Below are 22,644 nucleotides of genomic sequence, written 5' to 3' on the forward strand. Positions count from 1 at the left end.
TCAATAAAGCAAAAGCTGCCCACACCTTGCTCGGGATCTGTGTAATCTGATAAAACTTTATGCATCGGCCTGCTGTTAGTGAACATACCACTAACAGTGTCATTCTTGCTACTGTTGATCGAAGGTCTTTGGGTTACCACCTCCTCTTGGACGTTTGGAAAGATCTCGGGTGTGCCGTCACTCTGGTATCCAAGTAATAAAGCACCTTCACGGTCTGGTTTTCCATTCGAAACTTCCCGCTTGTTCCTCGTTGGTCTGTAATCACAAAGACAAATATATTAAATATACAGATATAAAATGTAATTGGTAAAACCTCAGAACCACACTAAAATTCCCAAAGCAAGTTGTTACTCTGAATCATCAATTTAATAGATTAGAGCATAATAAAATTAACTCTTATTTTCATTACCTAAAAGTAGGTTATATTACACATATCATAATCAAGCGAATTCTAGCTTTGAAAAAATATGAATTAGCCATTCACTATGGATATTCAATTTCGAAAATGGTAAAAGCTGTGCCGAAGATGCACGCTTGGAAAACTACATGATAAAATCAGTACACGTTCTACAGGATCATCTGGTGGTATTTCTCAATTCCTGCTCACTGCTAAAGGAAAATTCATCAATACCGACTGAATTTATTTATTTATTTATTTATTTATTTTTTTAACTAGTCAGATAGGTTTCTGAAATATAATCGAATGGTTTTATATCAAATGTGAACTCCAGAGATCTGTAGAATTATGAAAAACTCAATAATATAGTTAAACATCCTTATTGATTCTTACCAGAAGTGTCTTTAGTTGTATATTATATATTGACGACTACAGCTGAAAACTTAATTATAACAACTACTGGTACAAGTATTTCATGTCCTAAAAGTACCTTGACTGAACTGCAAAAATTAAAGGTCATTATGAAGCATTCTTTGGTTAGCTATGTTAGTAGATCAGATAAGTTTCTACTGATGTAAAGTTAAATCAAGCCAGTATATTGATGTTCAAAATTTAGCAGTATGTAAATATGAAGAAACATGCAGTTTTCCTCACAGCTGTGTTCAACACCATCCTGAAATATTCATAATTGTATGCCACTGAAATGAATGTATGCATGATGAAATCTATATAGACAAACTGCAACTAAACAAAGGAATAAATATATTTTGTGCAAGTTTATTTGAAAATACTTAGTTTAATTTGGATCAACGATAGAAAACAGCGTACATTCGTAAGTTAAGTACATCGGACTCCAGAAATGTTATTTACTAGCAACAAAGAATTACTTAAATTCAACGATCGTTTAAAATGAATGTAGATGAAGGAAGTCAGTGAGGTTCCCAGCGTGTTTTGCTCTATCTGTCAAATTTAAAAATCTTTTGGGAAAGCTTAGTGGAAATATGATCCAGTATAAATACGAAACACGTGATTTCTCTCAGTCCCCTCGCTTGTTTAATGATACGTAATTTTACACTACGGAATGTTATTAAGTAGTATTATGGTGATTTGTGATTCTCCAATCGAACATCATTAATATGTAAAACTAAATTTAAACTAAAGAAAAAAATGGACAAATTTCAGTACCATTCGCAATTAACGGAAATCGAGCTTGTTTACAATTTACAAATCACACAGAAACCACATACTGCATATCTGGTATATGAATTTCAAAGAAAGGCTCATACTCAAACCCTTAATACTATGGGAAAAAATGGACTAAGTCTAATATTTGCAATATATATAAATAAGGGGTGAAAACTGTGCATCTGTGAGAGCTGAGAGCAACACAAAACCAAACAAAAACTCCTAAGTGAAATCGCATTCTGTAAAACAATAACAACACTCAAATGTGCTAAATACTTGAGCGTGGCACCTACATTTTGTGAAAAAAACTATCTAATTAAATATATACATAAGTGTGTGTATAGTTTCTTTCCTTTCCTTTTTTTTTAAGTACCCAAAACCATTTCACCAAAGAAAAAAATTTCCAATTGGTGCCACTTACGAATTATAAATTTCTTCTCGGATTACAGAACTGTCAGGTTTGAACAGTTCGCGGCCGGCGTCGTTGGTATTCAAAGACATGCTAAGATGTTTGGAACCAGCAGAAGTAACTGTAAACCATACGTTCTCACTACGTTCTCTGTAATGAATGAATAACATGCATGAAAGAGAAAGATTTTTGGTGATAAAAGTGTTATAAGCTCGATTATATCCAACTGTTGTAATCTACTTGGATCACTGTTGCTAACTAAAAACTGATGTATTTGAACAGAAGAATTCTCGACGAATCAATGGGCTAGAGAAATGACGAAGAAATAATTAAAAATAAATAAGGAACCAAACACCTCTGAAGAAGCAAGTTCACCACAGACAACAAAAGTTGGAAGAAGCAACATTTAGAACAGAGATTCCAAGCACACATACTACGACTATCTAGAACTACAATCTACGTATTATAGCAGCTCTGGTGTTGTATCACTCGCGGAAAACTGCACAGATTAGAAGAACAGATGATTACATAATCAATGACTGATGTTCTGCGATGTATACAAATTTTGTTAAAAAAAAAAAACTTCGTGTTAAATAAGATAGCATTCCTTTTGACTATTAGTGGACTTCATGCCATGGAATGTAGCCATTTATCTTCAAGAACCAATCCATTATTTCGTCCATCATATTTTGAAGTGAAAGGTAGCTCAGTACTTCGCGGAACATCTTACAATGGTGCGTAACATCGACCTAAATTATGTGAATGAAGCACTGAACATATTTCCCGAAATCAGAGAATTCTCTGAATGGCTCCTATACAATGAAGGTTTAACAGCTCTCAAGAATGAATGAAATAAATGGGTAAAATAAAACCAGTTCATCTTGCGCTAAAATGGTTATTAAGTTCAGAGCAATGTCTGAATTCTTTTCGAAATTATAGTGTTTTCTTACTCCTTTTAAGCCAGAAATACAATATTTTCAGAATAAATTATACTTAACCACATCATTATATTATTGTTAACGCACAAGTATTTCGCCACTTGGTACTGAAGATAATACGTTTTCCCTAACATATTATTTATTTAAGTATCCACGACGAATGCAAGGCAGTATGAATTCTGTTTCTTGATTTATTAGATTTTCTTGAACAGATATGACTCTTCGATTTATCTACTGATTTTAACTGATACGTAACACAAAACTATGTTATTTTATTGACATTTCCGATTCTATTTGCTTATTTTGCTCACTAAAGAAGATCGCAACAGTACTAAATCATCAAATTTTTAACTTAGCAGCAGAGGAAGGGACAGGGAATGCCGCATTTTCCGAAGTACATTACTTCTAATATATTTTGGCCTAATGAATCTGAATGAAGTAGAAATATTTGATATCACATGTAAAAATATAAACTAAAAGTTTTAGCGTTGAAGATCAGTGCTGGTTTGAAATGTGGTAGGAGTAAAAATATAACTAGTTTGAAATGTGTCGACTTGAAATGTTACATCTATTGATCTTCTCTCACACTGGCAGCACTTCTCTTCAGCTGCTGTAAAAGCAATTAAAATATATCTTAAAATTACCTAGAACAACAGGTACAGCAGAATGGTTGTTCAGTAATGAGACGAGTGGAGACATGATTACGAACAACTATGGGTTAAGCATGGTTAGCTGAACGATGTAACTTAAGCGTTCACAGAAGAGATGTCAATCAAGAAAAAATTACATTTATTACGAAAGCAACATCAAAACTTGCTCTGCAAGCTCCACGAAAATTTCAGGTTACTTGGAATTCAGACTTTAAGAGCTAAATTCGATTCTAACTAGTGAAGTCCATTGTTCTGTCAGACTATTATGACACTATTGCTCTCTTCAACACTTATTCTGAAAATGCAGAACTTCAATGAACACATGCTCACACTTTAAAGTTTTCTATTTGTTCAGCTTTCTTCTTAATTAATAACTTTTTCTTTCTTTCTTTCTTTCTTTTCAACATAATGGTTCGTATATTAGGTGTCTGAGAATGAGCTTACATGATTTTTTGTTAGAATTGTAAAAAAGATAACGAGTTTTTTCATTATATAGACCGTTATGTAGTTAAGAGATATACATTGGGTAAATAAAGTTAGATTACAATGAAGTTTTGAATATAATGGTAGAGATTGTGATCATATATGGATATTAATTATGAAGATATAGATTACAAAGATAGATAGATTATGAAGATATAGATTGATGTGTATACCAAGATTAGTGTAATTGTGGAGTACGACTAGTATAGAGAACTGTGATATAGAAAGGCACAGGTTGAGAATAAAGATAGAGTAGAATTTAAGTGTTGCATCTTGTGTGGTTAGATATTTCAGATTTTAATTATTACCAACAATATATATAATATTGTTACACGATGTACGTGTTAAACATCGAGCACACAATACCAAATCTCAAATATCATCTAAATGCTTAATAATTTTCCAATTGTTTCAATGCAATTTTCCGAAACTATCAACATGGTGTTCTGTCCTTCGCTTCCCAATGAGAAAATTTTCTCAGACGCTTATGGTTTAGGTATACGTTGCCCTTCCCACCTACAGCACCTTTCCTGAAAAAGAAAAAGAAATGTGCAGGCGTCTCTGCAAACGAGGTAGAACTTTTGTTTCAGACTGCACAAAAGTTAGCTTGAATTTTAAATGTTTTATGGAAAATACTAATACATTTTAAAATGCAATTCTGGAAATTGTAAAGAATATATTGTATTTTTTAAATAAATACAGGGAATCACAATGTAACATAAACTTCTTTTGCATTTTGAGCATTTCTGACTGAAATGAAATACAAAAACGTTCCAAGAATGCTTTAAAGTAGCTCACGCAATTGTTGTTTGTTATAGGACCATATCTAAGATAATGTGTGCGATGACCCTGCACAGAATCCAAATGAAAGAGGGTTAACAGTGCCTTTTTCGCAAAGAAATCAATAAAACCAAAAGTCACCATATGCCAGCATTTATGCAGACATGTCCGTATTCTGAGAGTAAACATTTCTGTTTGCATGCATTTTTCACAACTCCCTGATTTGTCTGCATTTTCTAAACTTAAGTGGATTTTCAATTCAATTCCAGACATTTCACATGTAAAGATACACTTTGCTACTTGTATTCAAAGAATGAAAGAAGGAATTGTCAAAAAAGATCAGATGTACTGAAAAATATGAACGCGAAGAGTCAACATGATGCTGTGTAAATATTCTTGTTTAATTATTTGTTTTTAAAAACAAACTTGAAAGTAGAAAAAAAAAAACTATCGTTCTTATGTCGAATTTAATGTTTATGTAACGAGTTAGCCAGATGAAACAGTCCGCATTTTGGCATTTCGGAATACGGTAACCCTATTAAACCTATGCACTTAAATTTATTTGTAACGACCTAAGGATTTCAGAAGGGTTGACGGCAGAGCCATGTCCCTCTTTCCTGAGTAAGCCCGTACATCCGTGGTTGAGATCAGGTAGAGACATAAGGAAGATGTTACGTAAGAGAAACATCTGACGTCTTATACGTCACCTTACCATGTAAACAGCACAAAATATCCTCAACCAGTTTGCTATTTGAGACAAGTAGAACCTGAAGAAAGAGCCAAAATATGGACCACCATAGGATGCTATTCTACCTATGTCCGGCCAGTATTAATTATTTATATAGGATAAAATGGAGAAACAGGAGCTTAGCAAGTTATGTAGAAGCAATAAAAAATAATAAATAAAACAGAAATAAAGTAGAAAAGCAAAATGGATATACACAGATTGTTTCAGAAATTTTCTGTCTGGTGGCAATATCTTTCCTGTGGCAAACAATGCTATTGTAGTGAGGGTAAATGCGTATTTCGTCCTTTATGTGGCAGTAATAAGTGAGAGAGAATAGCAAAGAACAATAAAAGGAGCAACTGACAATCTTATTCTACGAACTTTCTTGTTATAATGAATTCGGTGTGTACGAATCCTAATCTTGACAAATAATACGACGCTTCCATTTCCACAGGAAGTCTTTCATGTATCTTGAGTTTTTACGTATATTCTACAAAGAGATTCACTAAAAATTAGATTAAATCTCTCCCAATTTGTTTGAAACAAGAAGAAAAGAATAATAATAAAGAAGAATAAACTTTTGAAGATCTGTTAGTTTTCTGGTGTAATTAACAATGTCTTTGCAAGTAGAGTTTTTTATATTCATTGAACCCTTCGTATTAGCGTATTAGCTATTCGCTGGTGAATTAGATGTTATCCATGAAGAAACACTCCGTAGTATTCCTGAAGGTGCTCTAGGCACAGAAACCGCTGTAATGCATGCACAGCTTGTTTATTACGTAGCCATAAAGCAGTACCTGCGCTGATTGAATATCAATTCTAGATATATCATATTACGAGAATTTGATCGCCGGATACACAGTACTAAATTACTGTATAACGTATTTATTCCTCCTATGAATCCATGCGTTAATGTACTTTGAATAAACTTCATTCTATTTCTAGTTTGCTCTTGCAAAGCAATTTAAATCTTTATATCATAACTTCATACAGAAAAAAAACTTCTGAAACAATCTGTATAACTCAAGAAAAAGATTTTTAAGAAGCACATAAAATGAACTTTATTGCAAATACTTAAACAAAGCTTAGCTATAAGTATACGTCGACAATTAAAATAAGGAATTAGTTATAGTGTAAAGGCGAATTTATTTTTAACTTTTGCTGCTTTCATATAAATATTATGATAAGAACTTACCATCAGCTTCTATTGATTATTAGTTTAGTTTTCTATAAAATTAGGAGTCGCATTATATGCCATGCAACAAGAATTAATTAAATTAACGTACTATAAAAAAAAGATTACTGGAAGTGAACCTTAAATACCATTAAATAAACGTATTATTTACCAAAAGATTACCACTTTCTTGAATTAAATTATAAAAAGATTGTAGTTTTTTAACAATATCCAGGAGCTCGTAATTTAGATTTGTATATTTTTGTATATTAAGAACTAATTTTAAAAATGAATACATAATATAATACACGTACAGTCATTTAAAATTTCACCACCCACATTCTTCTGAATTCTTTGTACAGTAGCTAGGAATGGTATATATCAATTCGATGCAAGTTCTGTTGTCAGTAACTCTGAAACTTGTGAATCAATGTAACTACAATGCTCTGAAGTTATGTTTCTGTGCTGTAGCAGTCAAACCATTAACGCTACAACTATCGAATTTCCAAAACGAAATGTAACAAAAGTATGTGCATGAGATATCAAAATGTGAAGATTTGCTATTTTCGCTCTTTTGGGAAAAAATACTTCAATAGCTATTAGATATAGAAATTAGTAATTCACTATGTGTTTGTGTAAACTGTCCTTAAAGTGGGTTCTTTTAATTGGGTAATAGGTATAGAGTAAGTACACACTGTTCACAGTGACTTTATTATTATTCATTGATAGAGGAGTTGTGTTGTCTTCTAGTGTCTTCTAAGTTTGTACTGCAAGATTACATTTGAAAATATTTATCGATATGTCTAGCAAAGAACATGAATGGCAATATTTAACTGTATTACTGAATAATAATAATAATAATAATAATAATAATAATAATAATAATAATAATAATAATAATAATAATAATAATAATAATAATAATAATAATAATAATAATAATAAGAAGAAGAAGAAGAAGAAGAAGAAGAAGAAGAACTTTGCTTTGAAAGTATCAGAGTTCTCTCTGAGCACAGTTTTAAAAGAAAAATCAAAAAGAAAGAGAAGAAAACAGTATAAACACATGTTTATAAGCTATTTGATATAAATCAGGTATTCATTTGTTTATATATAGTTTTAATGTGGAATTAATCTATATTAAAACAGCGTAAGAACGTTTCAATATACTTCCAACGACTTCCTCAAGATCTTTATTGTTTAAACTGGGATCTGTATAGTAATTCGTCACTTTATTCATCATCTCTCGACATGCTTGTGGAAGAATCACCCAGTCTTTTCTCACTTCAACAATTTTGTTCATGCAAATGTTTTCTCTTTTGTGTTGAGACTGAAATTACTTACTTTGCAGAATATATTCTATGTATACATCAATTCCAAAACGGTCTCCAATAATATAATATTAATTGTATATTGCATGTAGAAGTTAGTTCTGCATATATATTTATTGCATGTTAGTAAATATATATAATATGTAGAAGCAGTGCATCAATAACAATAACAAAATCTTACCTATACTACTACGGCACTAGCCACTAGCTCATGTTCAAAAGACCTTGAATTTCCGATCTCGAAATCAAAAAAGGTATCGATTGTATTTCTTACCTTTTCTTAAATACATTATTTTGTAGAAAGTTTTCAAATGTAATCTGGTTTTCAACATCATCTTCTGAAGGTATTCCCTTTGGTGCGCTATTTGCTGAACATTCGCAGGTGCCATTTTCTGTTATTTTCGACAACAAAGGTGATTCTTTCTTCTTCTCATCAAAGATTTCCTTCTTCACTGGGATAATGCTTATTGCTGTAGAGAGAAGAAACAATTTAATACAAAACATTTACTTTTACAGGATGATACTTTTGAAGTTAATTTGCCTGGTGTTTAAACAGAAGTACAGCAAAATGCCACTATTCACAATATTATTCAGCTGTTTGCGAATGAAGGAAATGGTTCTTCACGATAGGATTTTAAAATAGTATTTGAGAGATGATAATGCAGAAGAAATCGACCATAAATTTTATGGATAGGAAGAATTTTACTGGCAAGATACTATTTGCATTACTATGCTCGGCTTTCAAGGTTCTATAAATGACGGCTAAGATGAAGTTTGGTAGTACAGAAAATTCCGTAGAACCACAAAGTTGTTAGTACCTTTAGGGTTTCAATAAAAATTAAGAAATCAAAATCTATGACTACCCAGTCACAACTATACTTATTTATTTTATTTTAAAAAGATTGTAACTTGAGGTATATACAACGCAATTTTAGTTGATAAACGAAGTAGATTTAATTAAAATAATTGCAAATTTAAAAATTATTTATAATAATCATTAATAATGTTTGTTTATATTATTAGGAATTTAAAATGTAACCATAGTTATATTTAAAAATGACTTCGAATCTGATATTCAATTCAGAGAAAGAAATGCACAATATTCTCATCTTTTCTCGCATACCAAATTTGCCCCCTTCTATTACGGTAAGCGCTCTTCACTTCAACTCCCACTTATTCTGCGTAAAAGAATCTTTCCTCTATGTTCTGTTTTTCCTAGTAGAATTGTATTTATTACTTTCCTATTTCTGTCCTATTTTTTCTGATTCTTTCCATTGTAAAACTATCTCTGTTCTTTCATGCCATTGATTCTTATGCTATTTTTTTTTTTTTTTTTTTTTTAAATGTCAGTAATTGAAATCCTGTAGAAATTGTGCAGTAAAGATTTACTCTTCATATGTTTCCTAGTCTCTGAAAACATTAGTTGCAGAGATGCGTTATATGTATCGAGGTAATCGTTTATCCACTTACATCTACTCTCATCATGTTAAAAATCAGAATACGTTTAAAAAACTATCAATAAAAGCAAGAAAGAAACTTTCTGTTAATGGCAGGGACTAAACGATGGCTAAAAGATGGTGGTGATAAGTTTCAAACATGGTTGCTGACACTAATATTCCAAGAAGAAAAACATGTGCAAACGACTACTGCAGAAGGAAAGAGGAAAAAAATAGACAAGTGATAAATCAATGTCCTCAATGATTAACATTTGCCTTTGTATTTTGAGTAAAAGTTTCGTACACAAGCATTGGATTCCTATGTGTACTCACATCCAATGAATACAGGTGGAGGCCACGGTGGCTCAGTCAGTGATAGGACGTTCACCACTGGTGTATGGGGTCCCTGGTTCGAGTCCAGTTCGCGCGATGTGAGCTTTGTGGTAAAAAAAACATCGCTTGAGTGATTTTTCTCGGTATTTTTCCGTTTCCTCCCACTTGCTTCATTCCACCATATCACTTCATTCATTTCTCATCATTGTCGTCTTCTTTAGCCACGGTACTGTAATCGTGGAACGTTAAACTATACATTTCATTTTTTTCTTAATACAGGTCTCAGTATATATTACTCTCTTAATAGTTACGACCCATTTTCCTGTAGTATATTAGGTTATACAACTATCTTTTGTTACTCGAAAGACTCATCCAGAAAATAGATAAAATATATCGACTGATCAGTTGTTGCAACTTATTATCAAACCTATCTTCACTAAGCTCCCCTCCCAAAGTTTCTTTAATTTTAACATAAACTGTAACATAAATATATTACCGTTTCTGCTCTATAGCTATGACCCTTTACATTTTCAAATTCAAGTCAAATAGTTCGTGTTTTTTTTTTTTTTTTTTTTTTTTTTTTTTTTTTTTTTTTTTTTGTCTCCCGGACATATAGGGTAAATACATAAAAGAGTTTTTTTTTTTTTTTTTTTTTTTTTTTTTTTTAAATCTGAGTTGGAGAAATCTATTATCAAGTCGTAAATATAATTAATAATATAAACTACGTTAGAGCAAACTTGCACTGTTCAAAACTACGTTATACAAGATATTCATGTATATCTTCTACAAGTCCCAACTTCCTTCTTTTAAATGTTTAACTTGATCAAAAAAGAAAGAATTGGAATCGAAAGTAAGTACTGAGTTTCAGAACTCGATTTTTGGAAACGTTGTATTGCTTTTCCTTATTTTATCTTTCCTCATCAGTTCTTCTATTCGGAAAAAAAAAAAGTTCTCAAAGAACAGAAATTCGTGACTGAATTTAAAGATTGAAAGTCCAAGTATTGTAAGTTCGTTTTATATTACTAAACATATTAGTTAATGAAATTTATGTTTAACTATTCTCTTAAGTTAGAGAATTGAGAGTTCGACTTTTACATGAATACAAAATAATCTTCAGTTCATTCTTTTACACGCGAAAAGTTTTAAAGAGGATCTAGAAACTCACTGTCTCGACAGTAATTCCTCGTATCTAGGTACTCCTGATCATCAGGTTTCCATACAGCAATAAGACGGTAATAAGTAAGATTTCCGTTCGGTTCCTTCGGCCTCATCCACTTCACAACGATTTCTGAACTGGAGTTGGAAACAGCTTCGATTCCGTAGGGAGATGAAGGTTCTGTAAAGAGAGAGAGAGAAAAAAAAAAGATATATTTATGATGACAGTCACTTGTTAATATGGTAGATAGCGGACTAGCTTCGGGAATACTATTTTAGAAGTAAAAAGTTAATACTTCACAGATATTTTATTTGTAGATCTACTTAATTCACTCTGTCATTGGTGAAATTAAATAAAATTCACACTTGTCTTCTCTCAATATCCTAATGGACCTAATTCGACAAATGTGAAACAATAAGAAAGCTGAATACAATGTTCGCAATGTTTTATAATCTACATTCGTATTGTTACCCTACTTGCCGAATTCATTTCATTAGGAGATATATATTACGTGTAACTGATAATCTGCGATCAACTATAAAAATATCCTTGTACAGTGGGGGACACTTCTAAATGGTACAGCCATATGGAAATTTACGGCTAAGGTGTACCATTTAGAAGTGTCCCCCGCTGTACCTATCACTTGTGTCTTCTTTATACAACCAACTACGTTTCAAACTTACATCGGCTTCTTCACCAAGTTATATATAGTACTAGCTGAAATACCCATTCTTCGCATGGGGCTGTATTTGGAAGTCAATGCCGGTGAGAGTATCACCATTCATCTCAACGACCGCGAAAACTTATTTGACACTAATATCGGTCATTTTGGATTATTTTTACATGTCTCGGTAACCCCTCGCAGGTGATCCCCGGCCCGCATATAACAGTAGCTGAATTTGCAAGTCAGCACTAACGGAAATATCACTATTGATCTCAGCAACCGCGAAAATTATGAATTCGACACTAATATCTGTCATTTTCTACTACTTTTACGGTAAACGCCCCCCCCCCCCTTCCAAGACTCCCTTAGTTCGAATTTTGAAAAAAGAAAAAAAAAACGCTTCGTCTTGGTCTGGAGCCTGGACCAAGGGACCCGTGACCAAAATTTGGTAACCCTCGATCCACTCATACGGTCCCCAGGCTGCATACGGACAAACAAACTCTTTATTTTATTTATATTAGATTTAACTACGTAGAATGCTAAACTGAAACGCGGAACTAAAGTCGCTGATTCTCTACGTTATACATACATATTAAAATAATAATATCAATTCCTTTCCAATATTATTAAAAATATTGCAAAAATTAAACAATATTACCAGAGAAGTAAACTTTTCACAAAATATTATAGGAGAGCAAATGGTCTCCAAAACTAACCACAATGGCTCAATGATATTGAAGTCTGGCGATTGTGGAGGCCATAGCAGATGTGACATTTTATCTTCGTGCTCATCAAACCAGTCCTGGACGATGTGAGCTATATGAACAGATATTGAAACATGGCATTACCATCTGGGAACAAGTTTGCACCATGGGATGAAGCTAGTCATGATCACTCAAAATTGTTATGTAGTCCTTGGTAGTGACATGTCCATGCAGGGTGACGATGGGTCCGGCAGAATACCAGGATTTGGCTGCCCAAATCATCACTGAACCACAGCCATGGTTCACTCTTGGTAACAGAGTTTGTGTCGTACGCTTGTGCAGGTGTTATCCACACGTAAACTCGACCAGCAGCAGAAAACAATGAAAAGGAAGACCCACCCGACCAGATGACAGTCTTTCACTGCTCCATTGTCCAGTTTTAGGCATTGTATCACTGTCTCCGTAACAGCATGGACAACAGTCACGAGTGGTTTGGGAATTGCAGATCTGCCATAAATACCCTGCTTGTGAAGTTCTCTTCTGACTGTTTTGACGCTAACAGAGTTCGTAGGCACTGTATTCGAGCTCAGTTGTGACTTTCGTCGCCGTGGTATCTTTTGCTTAGTCACAATCGTACTCGATGTGCGTCTATCTCTGCCACGCAACACACACTTGCGTCCACGCTGATGCGATTTTTCCGGAACATTCGTCACGATCTTTGACACTGCGTTTCTTGATACATCAAATATTCCCGCTATTTTCGTCACGAAAGCTCCCACCATACGCGCATCCACAGTTTGTCCTCTTTGAAACTGTCAGTTCAGACAAGATTCACGATAACCTGCACGGATCGGTCGCTGAACTGTAAATGCCCCACCTGTTCGAATGGCTGTATACCTCAAGGATGTCCCGGTGACCACAGCTACACCTATCATTTGAAATTGCTACCTCTTTACACCACTTGTTTCCATATTTTTATCCATCCCCTGGTAGGTTCAATTACTCAAATGTAAATGCGTACTTCTGGAATTCCAGCGCAGCTGCGACGTAAACAGAACTTACTTTCTGGATGTCCTTTTGTCAAAAATGTTAGTTGAAACACCTTTGTGAATAGATTCCAAAATGTATTTACATATTCTTCTTAATATTATAACGAAACAAATAAATGAATATATAAATTCATTAGCACCCAAGTAGGTTTATTAATATATATCTAACGTCGGGTCACTACGACCCAAGTGGTTGTTCCTTCATGTATGTATATTCTTTGACAGGACGAGAAGAAAGAAAAAAAACAACATAATATCTTCCATAGTCATCCTGTTTTCGTTTGTATGCTTTTTTTTATTATTTTTTTTTTAAGGGAGACGGGCTAAGGGTCAAGATTACCTGGCACAACTGTATGATTCAGAACTACACAACCAAGGGTTAAAAGAAACAAAGTGTTTCTTGAATACGCTTGATTAAATATGGGTTTTGCACAGTCGGATTTTCTTGACCGAGCTAATAAACTTGTTACATTTCTTTGTTTCTTTCTTATACCATCACCAATTTAATGATTCTGATAAATTATTATTAAAAAATAAATGATAATATTTTTAAAGATGAATATCACAAAAAAAGAAAAAAAACGAAAGGGTCAAAAATAATAATTCTGTTCTATACTGTTATAATTGCACGAGTAAGTTTACACACTGAAATAATGACATATGTTTTGAGAGAGAAACTGTTAATAACTCCCTTGTAGCCGATCCCATGTGTAACTGAAAAGGGATCCTTCCGCGATTTCAGGAACAGAGGTTTATATAACTTTAGCCCTGAAGTATCCTGATAGTCTTAAGAAGGCAATTTCTTCATTAGATTTTCGGCTGCGTTGACCTGATACTTCAGTAAGGAAAAAAGAAGGCAGTGCCGAGTAAATTTTGTCGGATAGAATCTATGCGGAAAATGAGATATAGAGAACGTTCTACACGGTTTCTTCTCTGCAGAAGCTGTACAAATTACACTATAAGTGAGTGACCGAGGGATATAATAAACTAAGAAAATGTAAAATTAATAAGTAAAATAATAGACAAAAATACTTACTGTCTGAATACGTCCTGAAGTACAGCAGATCGCTTTGAGCACCTTTCCTTTCGGAGGCAAGCGTGTATGTTTTTACGTACACAGCGTATCTAGTTGCTGGTTTTAACTGAGCGATTAGTTTATCTATTGATGTATCGTTCTCACCTTTATTGGAAGGCTCATCATCTGAATCCAATGCTTTCCACCTTTAATAATAAAGTAAATCTAATTAACAGCCAATAGTCATATTTAGTCACCAATATTGACACTTCTACTTTAATTTTTATTTATTTATTTATTTATTTATTTAATTTTCACTTAGAATCTGTCTACCTTATTTCACTATAGAAAAGTATTTTATGGACATTACACCTGAAGGGAAAGTTAATGGCTTCCTCTCATGATGAGCAGATGACCACAGCGGGCTCTGCAAATACAAGTATTTCTATCTAATATTCATCATTCGTAAGTTAATATTTGTAATGCAAAGTACATAAGATTCTAGTCATATTCTAATTTCCGTGTTTACTTGTTTAAATTGTATAAAATTTTAATTACAAACCACGGGTAGTAAAAAACCCTACAGAACATTGCATCTATATTTGTCCGAGGCAAGAAACTAAAGGTGTTTTCTGTTTGTGGCGTCCCTCGGAAACAAAAGTTAAAGCCGATGCCCTGGGGAGTTAATTGAATGTCAGTGGTCAGTGTATCAAACCACTACACGAAAACCGAGAACTTTATCTATAATACTAAACTGGTGTGAAAGTTCAGATAGTTCGGATGACTGTAACTTTATATAACTCAGAAATTATTTCTCATAAAAACATTGGTCAAAACTGTGAATAATAATAATAATAATAATAATAATAATAATAATAATAATAATAATAATAATAATAATAATAATAATAATAATAATAATAAGAAGAAGAAGAAGAAGAAGAAGAAGAAGAAGAAATTTCGTTACGAAGCTGTGCCAAATATACAGATGGTGATAAGAAAAATGGAAACACCTGAACGAAATTGCAACTTACCGGATTAATATGGTGTCGGGTCACCTTTCGCCTTCAGAAAAGCCTTGATGCGACATGGGATGGAGGCATAGAAGTTGTGAATGGTAGCAAGTGGAATTTTACACCATTCCTCGTGCAGGGCATCTGCCAGTTCTGTGAGAGAGAATGGAGGTGGAAATCGTCGCCGGAGTCGTTTTTCCAAGACGAACCACAGATGTTCAATTATGTTGAGATCTGCGGATTGGGCGGGCCAGGGGAGGTGTTGAACTTCATTCCGATGTTCCTCAAACCACGCTGCAACAACGCCAGCTGTGTGAATGGTTACATTATCATCCTGGAAGATGGCGTCATTGTCGGGAACAACATCCGGACCATAGGATGCAAGTGGTCTCCTAAAATTGCGACATAATCGTTGGCAGTGATTCGTCCACTAAGTGTGACCACAGGACCCAATGAAAACCATGATATGGCGGCCCACAGTATCACCGAGCCGCCGCCATGTTTCACAGTTGGGCGGAGACACTGCAGATCATAAGCTTCTTTGGGCGTTCTCCACACATAAACACGGCCCGTGGTTGGGAATAGGGTGAAGGATGACTTATCCGACCATATCACACGTTTCCAGTCCTCAACGGTCCAAGTTGCATGGTCGCGGCACAATTTGCGGCGTGCGAAAGCATTATGGTCCCTGATTGGCCCGTGCAACACGACCCCGTAAGTTCATGTCATGTAATACGCGGCGGACTGTGATTGTCGAAACAGGGTGGGGAAGGTGCTGATTGAGTTCCTCCGTCACTTGCTCCGCAGTGGCACGACGGTTCTGCGTGACAATGCGCTTTAATACCCGGCATGACCTGTCACTCATGATTTTCTTCCGCCAACTGTTCCGCTTCCCCGATGTGGTTTTCCCGTGTGTTGTATAGGCCGTCATTACCTTCGACACTGTCCCACGCGATACACCTAACACAGTAGCCACTGCCGTCACACACACTCTACATAACCGGGCACCAACAATTTGCCCTCTTTGAAAATCTGAGAGGTCTCCCATTTTACACTACCTCCGTCTGCTGCAGCCACTGGACACTGCTGTTCCACTGCGCCTGACGTAGTATGGAGACCGACCTAACACACCACCACCAGCGGTCCGACGCTGCGGGCACCACATCTGACGTGTTGCCAACTACAGGTGTTTCCATTTTTCTGATCACCATCTGTATCAGAACAGTGTCTTTCTTCATATTGATTATGAAATCTCGCTTCAAACTGATCTGAGAAGAGACTAGCAAATCGTCTATAATTGGAGTAAAAATGAAGATGTTTACCAGTATAGTGCAAAGTGAGGATTTATAGCCAACAAGGGCAAGAAGACCCATCCAGAAATGCGGACTCATAAAAGAAACTAAGCAATATACAAAGAAAAGATAATATTAAACAAAGTTTTATTTTTAATTTATTTTTTGAATCATGTTTACAGGACATGCAAATTTTTACGTAAGTATATTTCTTACAGTGTATTTGTGCGTGTAGTGCTTCTAATACAGAATGTAAATGCCTATTAAAAGTTCCTTTTTATTTATCAATTAATTCATCTATAAAACAAATTCCTGTGATTTCACGAGATGGTGTGACGAGTTCACCCCATTTGTTTAAAATGTTGCATATTTGTTCATCGGGGAGGATATGCTGATGTTTCTTGCAAGTATTGTTCTAATAAATAAAAATAAAAGGTAATATCTATGTATACAGCCTAATTTTTAAGGTTACAGATTCAAGGCCTGGTACCAGCCAAGCTAGTCTGTAACGGGTGACAGACAAAACTGTGAACTCACTGTTCTCAGGATGGTGGACATTACAAATTAGCCCTCACTGTTAAAACAACACTCCGGTGGAGATAACCCTATACAACAGCTATCGAGTAACACTCCACTAAAGTTTTACTGTTTTTCCATTTAATTCTCATTCTCTTTTTCTCTTCATTATTAACAACGATTATTATTAATTCCCTCAAGCCTTAGTTTTATTCACATGTTCTTATAAATATTTATTTATTTGACTTTTCACATGCGCACATTGGTTATACTAAAACTATAATTTTGCATTTACCTGTCTTCACCGCAACCATCCCTGCCATCATATAACGACACGTTAGTTGGAGCCTCAGTATAATATAATGCATATCCTAAGAGTGTCCTGTGATCATCTGGTCTATAGCGCTGCCAGGAAACAATTACACCAACAGGAGCCTTCTTGATCACTCTAATTGTCAATTTTTCCAAATCGCCTGTGAAGAAACAATATAAACAAAGTATAAGTATTTTGTGAAATGTTTCAATTAAAGTATGAATAAACAAAATTGAAAGAAGAATCAAGAAAAATCACCCACGACTATCTTACTTCAAAAATTTTATGCCTGAATCTATGTATATGTTTAATACTCATAGCAATTAAAATATATTTATAACAGAATATAATTTTCAAAATCTTACCTGAGTCAACACGTTAAAATAATCGAAACAATTGAAATTAATCATCCACTCTGTACTCCTACCTGCCAAACTGGATGCACCGAGTTACAAATTTATTACTAAACTATTGTATAACAGTGAGAGTTTGATCGCACATTTTTTTTAACCATCTATAACATACAAACGCGAAGTCAAATACAGAAATTCCATAAACAGTTCTTGTTTCCTTATTGGCATATTTCGTGATTCTAACTTTAGACTGTTAAGACAATGTTTCAATAAGGTAACACTTTAAAAATATATTATTATTATTATTATTATTATTATTATTATTATTATTATTATTATTATTATTATTATTATTATTATTAATATTATTATATAGAGTGGACCATTTTTCTTGATACGTTCTTGTAACTACTAAACTAAAAGACTAAAAGGCCGTAATTTTGTACCATGTAAATATCGGCAGGGGGACATTATTCGATATACCCAGGGGTGCCCACAAGGGGGGGGGGCTATGACGCAAACTGCGTCATTGAAATATTTGGGGGGTTAAAAATCTATATAAATATGTTTGAGGGGGTGTAAAAATTAATCGAAAAGATTTTTTTCATGGAAGAACACCTACGGATAGACAATTGAGGGGGGTGCGTCATGGAGTTGAGGGGGGGTGGGCACCACTGATATACCCTATGATACAATAAGGCTAACAGTGTTGGCAACCGAACATAAAAGTTTTTTTTAATATATAACACTACGTCAGAATATTACAAATTTCAAATCTACATGTTAAACGAAAATTTACAATATAGCATTTGTTATTTAGTGTTGCAAACTAAGTACGCTAGATTATCATAAACATCAGGATAATTGTGGTCTATATAGGAGTAATAATGCAAGTGAGACGCACGAGATAATGTACATCCGAAGTACTTCAGTGTCTAATACTAAGATCATGATATAACGGATTTCGAGTGAATAGGAACAAAGATATGAGAGATTGAAATTTTGACTTTTTTTTTTTTTTTTTCAAAAGCCTTTTGAAAACTTGCTTAGATAAACACCACATCTAATTACATAGATGACTTTCAATTGATGTGAAGTTAATAATGCCGTTTACAGCAATTTGGTATTTCAAACATTTCTGGAGATACGGTAAATAATGGCTTAAATTGCAACACTGCTTACAATTCTGTAATTCCAAGAATTTGTTGTAACTACATCTACCGAAAGGTATTGTTATGATGCTGTTAAAGGAAAGTAAATAAAAAAAAATTAAAAGTTCCCACAAATACGTCATTTTAAGTAATATATCAAATTTAACATTTTTTGCGTATCTCCTTAATGGTTTGAGATGTTAAATTGCTGTAAAGGCATTATAATCTTTACGCCTATAGAAAATCGTCTGCATAATTGAATAAAATGCTTTGAAGAAATTCAAATCTTTAATCCCTTGTAACTTTGTTTCTATTTATTCGGAATACGTCATATGATATCCGAAATATTCAACACTAAGGTATTTTAGATGAGCGTTACCCTGTTCCTGTTTGTTGCGTTATTCTGTTGTAGAAACCTTGTCAGTAGTTGTCTTTTTACTTCGAAAATCAGTTGTGTATGCAGTTTCCAATCGTGTTGTAATATGGATAAAATTGGATGCAAATCTGTAATATTCGATCTTACTGTTTTCACTGGCGTGAATCAATTTAATAATGTGAAGAACTATTAACTACGAGTTGAAGCACGCGTTCAAGTGGTTATTTTGAGAGAAGAGTGTCATTCTCTGCGAAAAATCGCTCAGTGACCGGGCGGAGCACTACGTTAGACTCTTGAAAGATATTTACGATGTGGTGTAAATATTACACGTAAACGCACTGATCGTCCAAAAATAACTTCTCTTAAGGACAGGTTCACCGGAAAAACAAGCAAATGGAGTGGAGGTGAACTGCTTTGGAAGAAATAACAGAACTATAAAAGAGCCATTTTCAATTGGTATCAAATAGAACAGTGGCCCAGAGTCTTCAAATCTACGGTCTTGTGGGTAGTAAAGAAATCATTCCTTGAAGCAGGAAACATTACAAAAAGATACTCCTGGGCGAAAAAGATAAAATAAAATAAAAACTGGAAAAGAGGGCACTCTGGACCGATGAATCTAAATTCCAACTTTTCGCTTCAAACACTAGAAGTTTGCGCGTCGTCATCCTGAAGACCACTTTGATCCCGACCAAGTAATACATACAGCAAGGTACGGAGAAGATAGTGTCACTGTTTGGGGTCGCTTTAAGACTACAAAGTTGACAATTAGTAAGAATTAATGGAATAATGAATGGAAATGAGGCTTGGAATTCTGTCAGGAACGCAGATTAGGGTAGGAACTTTCTACTACAATAGGTTTACCATCCCAAACATTCTTCCAAGTTATGCAGTTATTATCTGCAATGCAAAGAACACGCTTCCATCAGCACCAAATGATTAGTCTCCACAATCAACGGATTTATTATCTATCGAGCTCTTGTAAAATGAACTTGTGAGGACAGTCCGTAAATATATGCCAATGAATACTGAAGCTCTTTGGAAGGCCGTTCAGAGCTACTGGAGTCGCATACCTTCGCAAAAGTTGGATACATTAATCAAACAAATACCTGGAATATATAATGCTCTTACCAAGGCTAGGGTCAGTATTTTATTGAACACAAATATACTCAATAAATTTGTCTCAGCGGAAACACGACCATATGTTTTAATTTCTTTATATGAGCAATGATTTTTATTTTACAGAACAAGTCCAACAAACTATGTTTTGTATGAATACATGCATTTGTTTATTTATTTTTGGGAAATTCTTGAAAAATCAATAGTGTGCTCAGACTTTTAACAATGGCCATATTATATATATGTAAAAAGCCCGGTCCCCTGAAAAGTCATCCCCTAACACAACTTGCTGCCTACATAGCTGCATACTGTGACGGATAAAAATATTAATATAAAGAAGTTTAAAGATCTGTACATTAAACTGAATAATTATTACTGACTTTTAAAACTCGTTGTTACTGTTAATAACCGAGACTGAATAATATACCCATAATTTTGTAGTCATTCATCCTAATTTGTAATTTAATAGAAGTAAACCACAAACGACTCTCCTTCCTAACATATTCCTTTGATATATGATCAGTGATCATATATCAAAAGAATGCGTTAGGAAGGAGAGTCGTTTGTGGTTTATTTCTATTGATCAGGTTGTTTTAACTGTTCAAGCACAATGACTAATTGTTTCATGGTCAGAAACAAAATTTGGCTTCCCGAGGATTGAAAACCAAGTGTCAAGATCTTCGAAGTAGGAGTGATGATGGTGTCATGGTAACGAGTGGTTGGTGTGCGAAGATCCATCGAAAAGCTAATTTTCCAAAACCCGAGCAGTGGTGCTATAGGTGACTATTGACAAAGTTCATTATCGCTGAAGAATACTCTAAAGTTATAGTGGAAAAGAATCGAATCTTGTAGGACCTAAGGCCGAATCTTTCTCTTTCTTCGCTTCTAGCAGTAGAGATTAGAAGCGTCGTTAATTTTCATTGAGCTATTGACCGTCTGTCCAGCCTGAGTCATTGCATGTTTAGCCTACGACTTTCACCCTACCACCACACATGGAAGACGGATACCTGAAGGATCATCTTTTCAACGTAAGGTACTGTGCTACAATAACCTATCCTTTTGACGTTAATCTTTTCTAATCTACTACCTATTCAACTTCTAACAATAACGTTTATTTTTTTATTTTTTAACGTGTTCTGGTTTCATTTATGCAACCTAGTATAAGATCCCAGTAATTGTTAAAAATCCTAGGACGCTAATGTTAACTACCATCCCCCAAAATATTCCTATCTTGAGTATTTGTTGATCTAGAAAAAGTATTTAACCACGTGAATTGGGAATTGCTGTTGGGAGTTTTAAAGAAGGATGAGCAGGAATGGAAAGATCGAAGACTCATAAGAAACTTAACATACGAACCAACAAGTAAGTGTTAGAATTGGGGACGAAATGACAAAGGCGAGTGTCATTGGATCGCCAACATTATTTAATATCTATCTAGAAGAGATAGTGAAAAAGAGGCTTCATAATCGAGACGATTTTTCGGCAGGAGATAAAATGATTAGGTGTATGCGGTTTGGAGATATATAGCTTGTTGCAGAATCTGAAAAGAAAATAAGATGTTAGAAAACATGAGGAAGGACTGCGAAGAATATGGAATAAAAATAAACGTTAGAAAGATAAAAGCATAGTGATTACAACGAATTCAAATATAGAAGTAGGAGGAGAGAAAATAGAATAGGTGACTAGTTTTCGATACTTGGGTAGTATTATTAATGATGATATGAAGTGCATACGTAAAGTAAAAGCAAGGATAGTAATGGCGAAATAAGCCTTTAGGAGGAAGAAAAGTCTATTTTGTGGGATTTGGAATAAGGAGTTATGAAAAAGGCCCATAAAAGACCGTGAAGCACTGAACTTTTTCTCAGTTGCGGGAAATGACCTGGCAGAATGCCTATGATGATGATGATTTGTGCAGCAGGAGATTTTTCTTATCAACTATGACATAACAGGCTGGATAGTAAACTTAAGGATATTTTTTTAACTTTTAGATTAAAATAGAAGAAGACCTATGCCTTTCGAACAAATAAGTTCGTTTCATAAATATGAATTTTTGGATCATTATCTAATCCAAGAGATGCACATGTTT

The 22,644-nt window shown here is 34.2% G+C and overlaps 1 protein-coding gene across 3 annotated transcripts in view; it reads right to left on the minus strand.

Annotated features, from left to right (window-relative positions):
- LOC145678358 (insulin-like peptide receptor) overlaps window positions 1-22,644 on the minus strand; it is a 292,617-nt gene that overhangs the window by 39,761 nt on the left and 230,212 nt on the right. The window contains exons 9-14 of one of the 3 annotated variants that reach the window (XM_081748414.1): window positions 17,545-17,722; window positions 14,450-14,634; window positions 11,006-11,176; window positions 8,346-8,541; window positions 2,004-2,141; window positions 26-255 (exon numbers count right to left, since the gene is read on the minus strand). In XM_081748414.1, the coding sequence (XP_081604540.1) occupies window positions 26-255; window positions 2,004-2,141; window positions 8,346-8,541; window positions 11,006-11,176; window positions 14,450-14,634; window positions 17,545-17,722 (1,098 nt within the window). The remainder of the gene's footprint in view (window positions 1-25; window positions 256-2,003; window positions 2,142-8,345; window positions 8,542-11,005; window positions 11,177-14,449; window positions 14,635-17,544; window positions 17,723-22,644) is intronic. The other 2 variants (XM_081748415.1, XM_081748417.1) reach the window with 2 other exon arrangements.

Source organism: Thermobia domestica, chromosome 2, assembly GCF_964235325.1.
Source record: "Thermobia domestica chromosome 2, izTheDome1.hap1.1, whole genome shotgun sequence".
Classification (NCBI taxonomy): domain Eukaryota; kingdom Metazoa; phylum Arthropoda; class Insecta; order Zygentoma; family Lepismatidae; genus Thermobia; species Thermobia domestica.